Source organism: Pararge aegeria, chromosome 22, assembly GCF_905163445.1.
Source record: "Pararge aegeria chromosome 22, ilParAegt1.1, whole genome shotgun sequence".
In the NCBI taxonomy this organism is placed as follows: domain Eukaryota; kingdom Metazoa; phylum Arthropoda; class Insecta; order Lepidoptera; family Nymphalidae; genus Pararge; species Pararge aegeria.
In genome coordinates, this window is record NC_053201.1 from 14,620,399 (window position 1) to 14,635,392 (window position 14,994).

The window sequence follows — 14,994 nt, forward strand, 5'->3', positions numbered from 1 at the left end:
TGCTGACGTGTTACGGTTAGCTGTGGCAGCTCACAGTGCCAAGTGCGATATTTTCTGCCCACTTTTACTTGTTCGATCGCGTGAAAGGTTCTCAGTAGTAGAACTTATTGTGACAGAGCTCGTCCGGTGGATATCGCAATGCTTATTACTGCCGTTAAGCAGCATTGTTGCAATGCTGTGATCCGGTCTGAAGGGCGCGGTTGCTGGTGTGATTACAGGCACGTGAGGCTTAACACCTACTCGTCAAATTGATGGACACAGGGCGGCACGTTGCAGGACTTGCTCCTTGCATGCTCTGTGAAGTGTTGCGATGTATCCGTACGATGATGCAAAAGCCCCGCAGAAAACGATGAGGGGTACGGGTTTTATAGAACTGCCATACTCCAGACTCACAGATTTGTCATGTAAAAACGACGTATGGAAATATAATTTCCCATGGCCGAATAACTCATAACTTTAAAAAAATTATGCTCATAGGAATAACTCTTTCAAGGGTTCCGTAGTCAAAAAAAAATTAAAAAAAAACTTGACCCCACGAAAATCCTTTAATTTTTTTTCAAGTGAAACTCCTTTAGAATAATCGTGATTTAAAACCCGATTATGATGATGAATTACTATTGGATAGAAGCAGGCGTAACTTTTCGGAAATCCATGATATATTATCAAAATTAAGCTTAATTTGCTATGCTCCGCGAAAAGCAGGAGAATCTGTATGGTGTAATTTACAACAATTGTTGTCTTAACAATTATTCATTGTAAAGTCAACATCTCCTGAGGATGCTCCGGTTTCGGAGCGAAACGTGCGTAGAGGGTATATTGCCGAAGATCTCTTTGGTGTGGAGTATAAGAATTGTAGAAATTATAAATTACACCACTCAGATTCTCCTGCTTTTCGCGGAGTATAGCAAATTAAGCTTAATTTTGATAATGATGAATTACGCCATACAGATTCTCGTGATTTTTCGCGCGGAAAATAACGAATGTGGCTTGGTTTTTATAATAAATCATGATGATGTTTTGTCAAAACTTGGTGAAATATGGCATAGACAAAACTTGCAACACAGAATTTTTATACCGGGAAAACACACGGTCCCGGAAAGCAAAGGTGAAATCGCAGACAAGTGCTTGTTAATAAATAGTTCTGCATTTTCAGTTGTGTTGTAGGTTCCTCCTAAATCGCGAATTTCTACGGAATCCATTGTTTAAGTATTCCGACGCACACTTGACCGCGTGTAATTTCAAAGTGTTAATTGGTCACAGCATGCCACAAAGAAAGTAAGAGTCGAAACTCGTTAAGGATATAAATGAAACGACATTACACAATCTATTGTCCAAATTACCATGGAAATGTGTTTATTATCGACGTGCACCAGGAACCGTGGACTATGGAGGACTATTAGCGGACATTACTAACGATTAAACTACAGGGGTTGCTTTCGATATTCATGTGGCAGTCATTTGTTCACACAAAAGTGGTCCCATTCAAGGAGACGAAAATGTTTCTCTTTATTTTTTACTACAAATTAGGCCTTGACTGCAATCTCATCATGTAAGTGATGCTGCAGTCTAAGATGGTAGCGGGCTAACTTGTTAGACCATATAGCAGGTAGGACATATTTGGCGAATTGTTTACTTAACAATTCGGAGCGAAACGAGCGTACAGGGTACATTGCCGAAGATCTGTTTGGTGTGGAGTATAAGGATTGAAGAAATTATAAATTACACCATACAGATTCTTCTGTATTTCGCGGAGTATAGCAATTTAAGAATAATTTTCGTAATATAGCAGGTATTAAACCCATAATTGCTCGACATCGTTCCAGAGCGCTAAATCGCTTAGCCGCACGACTTTTTCGGTAGGAAGGTCGAAGCTTTGCTAGCAATTCCCAATTGCTACTGCCGGTAATCCAACCTGGGACCTCCATCTTAAAACCACAGCGCTCGCCGCTGTAACGCGTAAACGGAGGGATCCATTTGAATGCAATCGTTGTAAGTAACCAGTGGCGTGCATAGAGGGTATGTACAGGGTATATCCCTGTACATATATAAAAACCTTAAGGATAGGCAATTTAAGAGTTATCAAAAGCCTATCCTTAAGTTTTTATAACTCGTATTGGATTAATACAACTCATTTTATATCATCTGCATAACCTGTGCATACCTTCTATGCACGCCACTGTAAGTAACCCTGTAGTTTAAAATTCAAATAATTGGTAGCCTCCCTTCGAAAATGGCACGATATGTCGTGACGTCACGTGGTGCCCGTGAAAGGTTAACCGCCATTTGAGAATCAGCTTTACCTGAGCAACAAGTGCTTAGAAAGTACGCTTAAGTTTTATTGGTTGTAACTGTTTTGTGTTGTTTGCAGGTAATCCCAGCGTATGACTCAACTGGACAAACAAACACACATGCCTGCGTTCCAGGTGGGATGTTTCCATTAAGGTATAAAATTTAATTATCGTTTTACAATAAATAATTGTCCGGGACCCAATAAACGTCCCGCCTCTTGATCTATGGAATACAAATGTTGATACAATTAAACGCATTAAATCGATTATCACGCCAGCCCCGAGGGTTAATCGATTATCACAAATTATTACGATACACCGCGGACTGGTCGTAGGCAAATAGTGACGCACGATCCCATAACTCATTGGGGCCCACTTCGGAGAATGATTTCACCATTAGAAAAATGTAGTTTTAAAGTTTGTTCCCGATCTCACTTCTGAAAGTAATATTAGGGCCGAGCTAAGGTTAAAACCGTAACAGAGAAAGACCTAAAATTATTAATAAAGCCTCCGGAGGGGATCGAATCCCAGATTTCTCACTGATAAGACCACAAAGTTTTTTTTAAGTATCTACCACCCCTTTCCAAGTAGCCTTGAATTAGGAAGTAGGAAAGAGGCAATATTTTTTAGAGACTTCGAGATCTAAATATAAGTGAGAGGTATCGGGATGGAGCGAATATTTCTCTGGTCTGGTATAGTGGGAGGCTTCGGCTGTTGCTAGTTACCATCCTACAAAAAAAAGATGTGCCAAGCGATTAAGCGTTCTGGTGAGATGTCGCGTTGAAACGAAACCCTTGATGACATTACATATGTCACGACTGCGAAGAATTTTTTCATTTAATAACTAGCTTCTGCCCGCGACTTCGTCTGCGTGGACTTCAGAATTTTGTGCTCGCTAACAATTTTTAATCTTACCACGGGATGGATACTAAATTTCAAAGCTGTCCGCCCCCGGCTAACCTCGTAATCAATTTTCCATTTTCCCTCGGGAACTAATTAAGGATTCGGGATAAAAGGTAGCATTTGTTATTTTCCATGTCAAAGGCTACATGCGTGCCAAATTTCATGCATATCCGTTCAGCCGTTTTTGCGTGACTGAGAAACAAATATCAACACTTTGTTTTGTAGTGAGAACAGTTTAGCTACTATGCAAACGCACGTGACGTCGTCAATGTGAGATCGACGACCTCACTGGCGCAGCGGTAAGCGATGTGGGCTAAAAGCGGAGGACCCGGACTCGATCTCCGGCAGCGCAGGAATTCATAATTTCTGAATTTCCTCTGTCTGGTCTGGTAGTCAGATAAGGAAAATAGACAGTAAATAATACTAATACTGAATCTTGCAGCCCTAGGTCAACTATAGTTTAAGAGCCGGCAACATCAAAATTACACCTCATAATTACAATACCGTGAATAAATACAAACATCGCATTATGCTGATCACATTATAATGACTATAATGAACATTATGCAACGTTCTTAATTTAGATTCCGTTTCTAATTATAGTGAGGCCATCTCGCCGGTGCCGACATAAATTGTTCTATCGATAATCGATAATCGACAATCGACACTGTACCGTGGGCGGTGCCTGCTTGTCTCCATGTCCGGTTGTTACGTAACCTCGTATTAGGCGCGAACCAAACGAAGTTGCGTCCGGCGCTGATATAGCGCAGACATGGCATTAGGAGTGGCGCAATCGCAAGCATTCAGGCAAAACCTATTATTCGGTTAGAATATCAGTGTGCCAGCATACCGCCCTCAGTGGGCTAGAAGCTCTGGCTCTCGTAATTTGATTCAAGAGAAATCTGGGATTCAACTCCCCTATGACTGAATTGATTCGTACAATCAATTGATATAAACATCCATGGATGACATTTAGTGCAACCTGTATGAAAAGCATGATTATTTATAGATTTGCAAGAAATTAACCTAATCATTCAAATTATGTAACCATATAAAATTCTGCCTTTTAACGATCCAATTATAATGGACGAAACTAGGAGCAGATTCACATTTCCACTCAAATAATCAGGTAATAAAGAGCTCGATACTATTCTATTGTCTATTATTAATAAGAAATTTGAATGGAATGGAACAGCAAGACTTTCTCGTGGTTCGCGCCTTAGCTTATAAGCGATTTGCATCTATCCACATTCGATCGAATCAGGCGGTTTCTATGGGGTCAAGTTCACGATCGCCGTAACTTTATTAGTGTACAATTTTAACTGATTTGTATAAATACCAGGTTGTGTATGATTCTTAAAGATATAATAACATCCGTCATGATGTACGGATCTCTTTCAGATGTACGGGCGTTACGGATTTTGTCAATTTACCGTGACGTTGATATTTCCTGGTCTTAAAATTATTCTGTCTCTCTCCAAAATGCAAGCTATCTTCTGTGCAAAATAACAAGATCGCTTTTGTTAATTAACGGCATTCAGGGTGTTTTTCCGGGATAAAAAGTATTCAACATCCGTCTATAGGATGCAAGTTATATGCGCCAAATGACATATAGATTTGTACAGTTATAGTGAGTTGAACGGACGTCAATTTTTTTGGTTGTTGGTGTAGATCTTTTAGCGACAGAGCAGTTCCGGTAAAGGATTACCGCAATGCTTATTCCAGCTGGCATACAGCATTGCAGCATTCCGGTCTGCAGGGCGTGGCTGTCGGTGTTATTATAGACACGTGAGGATTAACACCCACGCCTTAGGTTGGTAGACACAGACACAATATTACAAAACCGCTTCTTGGCACTACCGTCGATCTCTGTTCCAAAGTTATAATATAACCAACCATAACCACCGCGCAACATCATCCCAAGGTATTCCAGCGACAAACCTACCCTATTCAAAAATCAAATTTTCTAATTCAAATTCAAAATTTCTTTATTCATGTAGGCCTATCGCAGGCACTTATAAAGCGGTCATACATATATGTTTACATAATTGTAAGGGGATGGTGATAGCTTCATAATTTTTTTTTTGTTATCACCATCTCACAGTCAATTAATATTGGGCTATGAAGTTTGAGTAATTCACCAAACTTTTTAATCGTTTAAACATTATAATAGAATTTTTCTGTAAGCTTACGTTTTATATAAACTTTGAACTTATTGAGAGACACCTCAAAGATATCATTCTGTAATTTGTTATAAAATAATATACAATTGCCCTTGAATGAATTAACAATTGTATGTAACTGCACGACGAGTTTATTTTTGATGCAATATTTATATTGTTACAGTCAACTACTAATAATCGAACGTTATCTTTCTATCCAACTATAAGTACTATAAATTATTGGAAAGATTACAATCGGTTTTTAAAATCAGATAAAACGCTACGATAAAATCTCACGCTATAAAGCATCAATTAACCCATTATTCGTTTATAAGTGTTTCATTATTTCTCTTATGGCACTAAAATGACTCCCTTATGACTGTTATTGAGTCATTATGATCATAAAGGGTCTTATTGCTTTATTGATCATCACGATTTACCGGTGAATTACGGCCCTCGGGCCGCGAAATTTTTTTGCAACGTTTATCCTAGTTGCAAGAGATTTATGGACAAGTACGTACATGTTTATTGCATCCTTATTTATATCTGTTGCCGAGCAGACTTTTTCTTTTCTTTACACGACTGCGGAAGTTTTATAGTTTTCAAATTCTACTTACTTTTTAACGTTCGTCGTGGAGATCTTAGGATCTTAGGGCAACTTAACATCTTGTGACAAAGGAACTGGCTTGCTGTTAATGCGGAAATCCAGCCAGGACTTTTGTCAACATTTAATGCGGACTTGGTTTTATTAATAATTAATTAATTTGGGTCATATAATGCGTTTTATATTTTACTATAATATTTACAACAGTCTTCTTGTATATTATTTTATCAGTAAATATTAATCATCGTCTATCATTACCACAGGACACGGATCTCTTGACGGAATGAAAATGGTTTTTTGTCTTAGTCCACCACGCCAAGTCCAGATTAGTATACTTCGATCGCTTTTGAGAACAGTATGGAAAAATCTAGGGCATATGGGTTTCCTCACAATATTTCCTTCACCGTTCAAAGTGACATTTTACGCTTATAACTTTGAAACCTAGAGGTGCGTCGGGGATCGAACTCCATCCGCCCGTAAGTAAGATCGAAACTCTAACCACTAGGCTATCGCCGCTTAATATCAATACATGTACAAAAATTCGAGTAGGTCTATTTTATAAGCACTTTGAAAAGTAGTTAAAAGTGCTGCGCCGCGCTGGATTATGATGTCATACCAAAAAGAAGCTTACAGGAATCTCAGCAGTTGCTCTTACAAAATCAACATTTTACAATATAACGGTTCGTATCTGTTTTGTATATTCTCTGCATTACTTTTGATAAACACAACGGAGTACCCCGTGGGTGTCGATGACTTGTACTGAAGAATAACAAATTGTTTTATAGAATAAAATTCAAGGTATAAAGTTAAGAGCGTGGATGTTTAGAGGTTTATGGTTTTATACAATGTAGGAATTTAAACGATTTACCTTTTCTCACACCTGTAATAGTCTCAGAGACAAACAGATCTACTACAGCAAAAATACCAACTTGACCAATAAAATAAATGTTTAAACAATGTCGGCCTAATTGTTAGCGTGTTTGACTGCGGATCACGAGGTCTCGGTCTCGATTCCCGATGCAGATCAGAAATACCAGCCCAAAGTTAATACTATTTGTTTTAAATCGCCTGTGGGATGGAAGGCCTGAGCCCTGTGGTTACCTCGATAATAATGTTTTCCGTAGAAGTGGAGGCGTTCAGAATAGAATTAACATATAATTTTTTACGGATATTAAAAAGATTGTCTAAGCATACCTACCGCTCTACAAGAATGTTGACTAAACAGCGTTGATGGTGGTGGCAATGTAGCGGACGTCTCTAGTACATAATTTGGCCTCGTCGTAAAAAGATTGTTTCAATGTTAGGACATGTCTAAAGGACATACTGACATACATAGTTCCTTGAGCAATGACTTTTAGTATGGAAGGCGTTTACGGACAGATAAAATGGTCGTAAAACTTATATATTATGCGCTTGCACGGGTTTCAGTTAAATTCTGAGTTTTGCCCTAACTTCCCCGCGGTGTTTGCATGCACCTAATACCATACGCGGTTCGATTCCTGAGTCAGGCCAAATATTGTTACGTATCTATTAAAGCTATATTTATCTAATACATAACGAATCTAATCCCTTCTCTTTGTGGGAGAAAACCAGTGCCTTATTGTGGGCCGGTAATGTGTTGATATGATGATGATCTAATACCTATTATTATAAATGCAAAGGTTCCGATGGATGTTTGTTGAATGGATCTGGACGAAATTTAGCACAAAAGTAGTCTGAACTCTGGAATAGCAATACTTTCCATTCAGAAAATGTACGGTTCTGTTGCAATAGATTTATTTTGGTTTTCACAGAGCAAGAAATCGTCATCTTGCAAAGTGAATGTACAGGGGGCAGAGAATAAAATAAGCAAATATGCGTCAAATAAGCTAATAACATGACATTTCTATGCACATAAAAAATTTCACGTGAACGAAGTCGCGAGTAACAACTAGTTATTTATACCTACAGGGAACAGGGATTTACGCTCAAATTCTCAGTTCCAATTTCACCGCCAATGCCAACGTTTGTAATTCTATTTTCATGTGAAACGAGAATCTTTGTCGAATAGATGTAGGTATTAACAATACTGCTATCTTTAGGTAAGTATTTTTAACCATATCCAGTAATATGAATATTATTATGCTTTATATTGTTCTAAAATATCTACCTTCTGTTAAAGTTTATTATTTTCTGTCTACTCTGTCATTTACTTGTAACAAGAATAATAACAAGCCTTCTCTCCTCGCGCTCACCGAATACTTTCTCACTCGCACACCAACTATCTGTACCGCTTTACGATACGACAACGAGACATCATCTAGGTAGGAGTGGGGATCGATTTGCAATAACCGACCGCATAACAGAGCAGCGGCAGTGAGTCGGTCGACCGGCTTTAGAGCGATAGCCTCCGCAGTCCTCTAATGTTAATCGGGTGCGGTAGCTCTCTGCAGCCCACTCTGACAACCATTCGAAGTTACGAACGCGATAGCTGCCTGCAGTCCGTTCGTTCACCTCAAGCTTAGAATCCACGTGTTCACGTGACACCAATCTACATTTTGGACATAGGACAAAATTTAAGTTAATTTCTCACCTCAAGAGTTCCATTTAAAGGAATTACGTTAATTAAAATAATAAGAAATGAAAAGAAAACATTCAAAGACGCCAGAACCCTCAGAAGAACAGTTAAATAATCGACATAGTACAGCGGCAAACCAGAAATTCACTCGCTGCCTTTTGCGCTTTAATGGTGAACACAACTATGACAAAGTTGAAGAATTTATTACTGGTGTCGAAGTATTCAAACAAATCTCACAAATATCAGACGAGGAAGCCCTTCTAGGGCTACCGTTGCTGCTCAAAGGCAGTGCCAGTACATGGTGGCAAGGCATACGCTCGGAAGTAAAGGATTGGTCGGCAGCCATAGACAATTTAAGATCATTTATTGACCTAAAGCAACAACCTTACGAAATATATATGGAGATATTCGCCAGTCCACAGGGAGAAAACGAGGAAATCGTTACATTCCTCTGCAGGAAGCGCGCTTTGCTCGGCCAGCTACCAGCGGCCCGCCACAAAGAGGAGGAAGAGATAGATTTAATTTATGGTCTGCTCAAACTCAAGCTAAGAAAAAATATAGCAAGGTCAGCCATTAACACATTTGCGGATCTTTTAGAAAAGGCGCGTCACTTGGAATCATTGGAACAAGAGATCCAAAAGCCTCTAACAGAGACGACTGCTGTTATTAACGCTCCGACTAAAGCTCCGAGAAAAAAACGGAGATGTTTATTTTGTCGCAATAAGGGTCATGTCGTAGAAGAGTGCCGCAAAAGGTTGGCCGAACTCCCAAAATGTGAAACTACAAAAGAGAAGACTTCTGACGTTAAACCAGAGTAACCGGTTATTTCTTGTTACGGATGCGGCGCGCCCGGTGTATATCAGAGTATCTGCGCGAACTGCAAAGACAAGGAATCATCGCCAAAACCAGTATCTTTCTACACAGTGCAGACCAATCTCGGACACCACATCGAGATTCCAACAATTGAGATAAATATAAATGGTGACATTGGTTACGCCCACGTCGACACGGCCGCTCAAAACAGCATTGCAGCTATGCTGTATGACAAACTTCAAGGGATGGGTGTATCGTTCTCAGAAAGACGCACTGATGTAAATCTTGCAGATGGGGTGGTAACGACAAAAAAATTACTTTCCACCACTGTGGATATAACTCTGGGAAATCGCACGGTATCTTTGTCGCTAACCGCGATACCAAACGCTAAAAATAATCGCACACTTCTCGGCATAGACTTCTTAGAATCTGCCGGGATTATACTTAATCTACCCCAGCGTACCTGCTTTATTGGCGATTCTGAAGGGAAGGTTTAATTTATACCAAGTAACTGACGATGGGCTAGTAAATTGTCAGTGTTGTCTCCCATAAAATGTGAAATTCCGTCGCCAGTAAAGCAGGATGCCAGCCTAAATCCTTTCACCATAAAATACCTGTTGGCAACTTACGAACGTAATAACACCTCCATGTGCATTTAAAACACCCTTGTAAAGAATCTTTATCAATTAGGCCTACTTTATCGTATTTCACTTTATTTTTTATTGCATATTATTATATTATTATCAACTAGCTTCGTCCGCGTTTGGTAATAATATCCAGGAATAAAAAAGTAGCTTTTGTTACGCTCCGTCCTTTTACCATAATGTCAAAAATAAAGTTGACTGGATGCACAGTACAAACACTCTTTGCCTTCAGCCTTTCAGAGAGAAAATTTGGTACTTATAAATTTCTTAAATGCCCTGCAGTTGATCGAACTCGGGACCTCCCACTTAAATACCACAGCGCTCGCAGCTGCGCCAGGGAGGTCGCTAAAACTACACATTTGTTACTACAGATGCACAGACAAAGAGGTGTGTGCAGGTATTTGAAATTCAAATGCGATCGCGTTTTTACTGTCGTCCCAAGTGGGCTCGCGTGTCCGAGTGAGATATGGGCGCAGAGCGCTGTACCCACTGACATGAATATGCAGAGTCGCGCGCTGCGCTTGTTTATATTAATTACATATCTCGGGGACTGTTATCATAGCGGCTGCGTATAGGCCTCGGCGATAAGGCTACTTTCGCACCGAGCGATGATCGGCGAGGAAAGGAATCAATCATTTTCAGCTCAGCTTACCGGGGCTAAGCTAAGCTATAAAATCAGAGCTATAAGTACATATTATGTGAATTAGAGAAATTCCATAGAATTCCTCAGTTTAAGGTTGAAAGCTTAGTAAATTTAAACAAATGTATGCCTTCTTCATGGCGCAGTGGGCAGTGATCCTGCTTTCTTAGTCAAAGGCTGTGGGATCGATTTCCACAACCGGAAAATGTGTGTGTGATGAACAGGAATGGTTTTCAGTGTCTGAGCGTTTATCTATAGTTATTATAAGTATTTTTGTGTATTATTCATCAAATTTCATCTTCATCTTGGTGGAGGGTCAGCCTAATGCGCCAGTCTGTAATTGATTACTTGTCAATAGGTATCCTATTAAAAACATTGTTGAAACTCATAGCGACAAGGTTTGCGTTGGTTGGATCACAACATATTAAAATTCTGAGCACTTAGCGAGGTCATAAACATATAATATGTATGTTTAGGGATATTGAAATTGAAATAGCTATAATCGAACTTTGATTAATGATTATATGAGACATAAATATTTATATAAAACGTTTAAAAGCTAGAACATTAAACGGTTGCATAGTCCACATATATAGAAGAATAAAAGTCAAAATCAAAGTCAAATTTTTTGTTGTATAGTAAATTACACTGCAAGTATATTTTTGCTTTAAATAAAGAAAATAACAGTAAGTAATACACAAAAATGGAATAAAATTCAATAAGAAGGTCACTAAATTATAAAATTAAAAAGAAGTTAAAAGGTTAAACGAAACACGAATCCAACAAGATGGCTCCAAAAGTAATTAAATAATATTCGTATTAACTGCGCTCTGGTACATTAGTATAATAATGCTAGCAGTATAACACTAGTATAATATGATGTAATCCTTATCGATTATCAATCTAATCCAAAATCTTCTAATCGAAGATTAAATTCAGTAAGGCTATCCTTTTCCTATTCCACCTTATCAATGAAATGTCTGTTGTGTGTTATTGTGTCAGTCTCTGACTGTTGTATGAGCCCAAGGCCAGGGTTCGATTTCCACAACTGAAAAAAAAATTGTGTGATGAGCATGAATGGTTTTTCGTGTTTATCTGTATATTATAAGTATTTATGTGTATTATTAAAAATATTCATCAGTCATCTCAGTACCCATAACACAAGCTACGCTTACTTTGGGGCTAAATGGCGATGTGTGTATGGTCGTAGTACATTTATTTATTATTTGTTAATGAAAAAATAGCATGTGATTACTTCATTATTTGATCAGAAGATTTAGAATTAAATTTGGGCGCTAGTAACAATGGTCCTACAACAATAGTTTAACGGGAGAGATTAGAACCTCCACCGCTGAGCGATCGCTTCAGTTAGCAGCTGAAGTGAGCGTGCGAGCAGGCTCATTGTGCAGCCACAATGGGCGACGCCGCGCGACAGGCGACCGCGGCGCCCGACCAGCCGGAAGCGACCGATAACAATTAAATAATGCTGGAGCGATTTTAATATGAAACAGCTTGTAGCCGAGGAGATGGCGGCAAAAGATAGGGGCAATATTGACAATATGGTCCAGAAGATGAAACGATAGAGTTCACTTTGAATGTTTATCATGCAGAAATTATCACAATCTGTCCGAGTTATTTCGAGTTATATGTTTATTTATAACACACTCACACACACAAACACACACACACACGCACACACACACATAAATACATACATACATACACACACACACAAGCACACAAACGTACAACCACTTTCGTGTATAATATTGTTTCATTTTTATACACGTTCCATTATTAATATGTATAAGTAAAACGCAAAATTTTAAACAATGTATTAAAACACACTCATTACAGTAAATTGTGATTTGTTGAAGTTGGGAAAGAGCAACTTCTTAGCTTCACGCCAGCTTCTTCTTCATAGAATAAAATTGTTTATTTTTCTATTATTTTATTTATTTATTCGTAATTATAGTATTTTGCTGAGGACCCCAATGATATATAGATATTTTAAGATTTTTCTGCCATTCATATAGTTGCTATATGGGTCTTGTTGCCTGATGAAAATAAATGAAATTAAATAGATAATTTAGATTTTTTATTTTCCAACTTTGAAAGGCAGTTCTTTTACGCATGCATGAAGTGCGCTCTGCCGTTGCCAACGTACCGTTGTAGCCGCGGGCTCCCGGCGCGGTCGAGGCCGCAAGCTATCTGGCCGCCCGGCGCTGTTCGCCATCCTTTACGCGGGCGCGAGATAACCCCCCGTATCGCTGCATGAATGTAAATTTCGCAAGTTCCGTGTGGCCTTTCGTGTACATTACTATTTATCTCGCGCCTTAAGAATGCTTTACACTTGTCCAGTACGAGGAGCCGATAGAAGATGCTATTTCCTGGATTGACGGCTGTGATTAGTGCAATCAGAATAGCATATACTACTCTTGTATTTGTATAGTATGTTTGTAATCTTTCTGTTTTTGAAATCAATACTTTCTTTATATCAACTCGACCTGTAATGCGATCCGACATTTTTGTTACGTGTACAATGCTTTCCAGTATAACGACACGATGGTAATAACTACATTCTGTAGCTATAGATTCCCTTTTTTGTTAAAATAAGAATAGACAATTCTTTAAAAGCTATGAAACATGTGTTTTAACAAGATGGCTGATCTTGTTAAAACACTGGGAAATCGAACTCACTAGATGGCGCTCATGCGATACCATATAAACCGCAGTTTACTTTTACTCGATCAAATATCGTAGTTAGGTGGTCGCACACTTGGCACTCTGAATATTGTTCGCTCGGTGTAAAGTGAAACTTGCCGTAATAAAGGCCCTTTGACGGTGAGTAAAGTGCAAGAAAACATTAGCAGTGCAGCCCATAACAGAAAGCCGTGAGTCATTACAGTTTGACGGCTGTGGGTTTAATTCGGCGCGCGATAAGCGTTGTCTGCACAAAACTGGTACAAAGTGTCTCATTATTGCTGATAAACAGCGGATTTATAGCTGTAACACAGCGATTATGTGTTAACCCGCAGTAATGAAAGTTGGGCGGAACTAATCATTTTCGACCCAGGACCTCGCTATACGCAGTCCATGTTGTTAAACAGCGTTAATCCAAGTCGAATGATGGAAGAGTACAGCCGAAAGCCAGACGCGTTTTCAATCCTATGTTGTCAACATGGATATGCTCGCATGAAACGTTTTGCATTTTTTTTCTCATATGCACGACTGCTTTTGTATTACCTCATGCCGACAGCCTAGGTACCTTTTAAACTGGAACGAACATTAAACTTAAAAAAATATACGTGTAATAACAAACTGGGTTAAACTTTTCCCATTTCCCAATATACCCACTTAATAAAAAACAATGCCAAACCACAACATTCAAATACCTAATTGGTCTAAACTATAACGAAACAGAAAACCTTGTAAAATCAATTATAAATTAGATTACAAAAATAAATAAATAATTGACACGATAACTTGCTAACATATACTCGCAGTCATACACACACACAATTCACACGCACGCACACACACACAGACACACACACACACACGCACACACACACTTCGCCTAGACTAAGTGATAATAATATAATGTAACACTATCATCATTATAAATTTTAGATTTTTTCGGTAAAAAGTACTGACAAATCGAGACTTGCTAGCGCGCACAATAACAAGCTCAGCTTAGTGTGCTCGCTAGCGATATGTTCTGTTGTGACTACAAATAAACTTTTCACACTTTTCATTCCCGGTTTCCGTGCCTTGGCGGGTGGACACGTTAATTGTATCAGGGGACACAATTAGGCTTAGGGAGGGGCAATTATTACCTTGACATAATCGGGGATATAATTTTTGTCTCCAGCCTATTGCTATCAGCGTGCAGGTGAGATTGTAGTCAAGCTAACTTATAGACGAATAAAAAAAAATCAGAAGTTCAACGCCTGCATTGAATTACTTTCCCGTTACCCAGTTCCGCCAATCGGGCCCTGACCGCTGTCGGCAGTATATCACAGCCCGTGTGCTCCGTCACGGCTCAATCGCGCGCCCACGGGCCTTATCGCTGGAGTTACGGGCTCAGCCGTCTGGTCCGTGTGGGAATCGCGTTCCATCGGCAAATGTGTCTGTGACACGTTTATTTTAATTTCACTGTAAATAATGATAATGCAGTCTAAGATGGTAGCTTTCTAGCCTGGCAATATGGCAGTTACATTAAACTTCGAATCCCAAAATATACCCCGCCGGGAATCTATGCTGGCACTTTTACTTATGAGACCACAGCGCTCGCCACTGCACCAGCAAGGTTTTCAAAATCATAATATCCTATCCAGGTACTCTAACTACCTATAAAGCAAGATCAATTGTGGCTGTTTC

At 39.1% G+C, this 14,994-nt stretch overlaps 2 protein-coding genes across 4 annotated transcripts in view; both read left to right on the forward strand.

The window, feature by feature from the left end:
* LOC120633681 (calcium uptake protein 3, mitochondrial) overlaps positions 1-14,994 on the forward strand; it is a 104,273-nt gene that overhangs the window by 44,786 nt on the left and 44,493 nt on the right. The window contains exon 2 of one of the 3 annotated variants that reach the window (XM_039903993.1): positions 2,369-2,442. The exons of the other annotated variants lie outside the window; for them this stretch is intronic. The gene's annotated coding sequence lies outside the window, so the exon portion shown is untranslated. The remainder of the gene's footprint in view (positions 1-2,368; positions 2,443-14,994) is intronic. 3 annotated transcript variants of the gene reach the window in all.
* Positions 8,153-10,014, forward strand: LOC120633683 (activity-regulated cytoskeleton associated protein 2-like). The gene has a single exon (XM_039903995.1). The coding sequence runs from the start codon at positions 8,577-8,579 to the stop codon at positions 9,330-9,332; it is 756 nt and encodes a 251-aa protein (XP_039759929.1). The 5' UTR covers positions 8,153-8,576; the 3' UTR covers positions 9,333-10,014.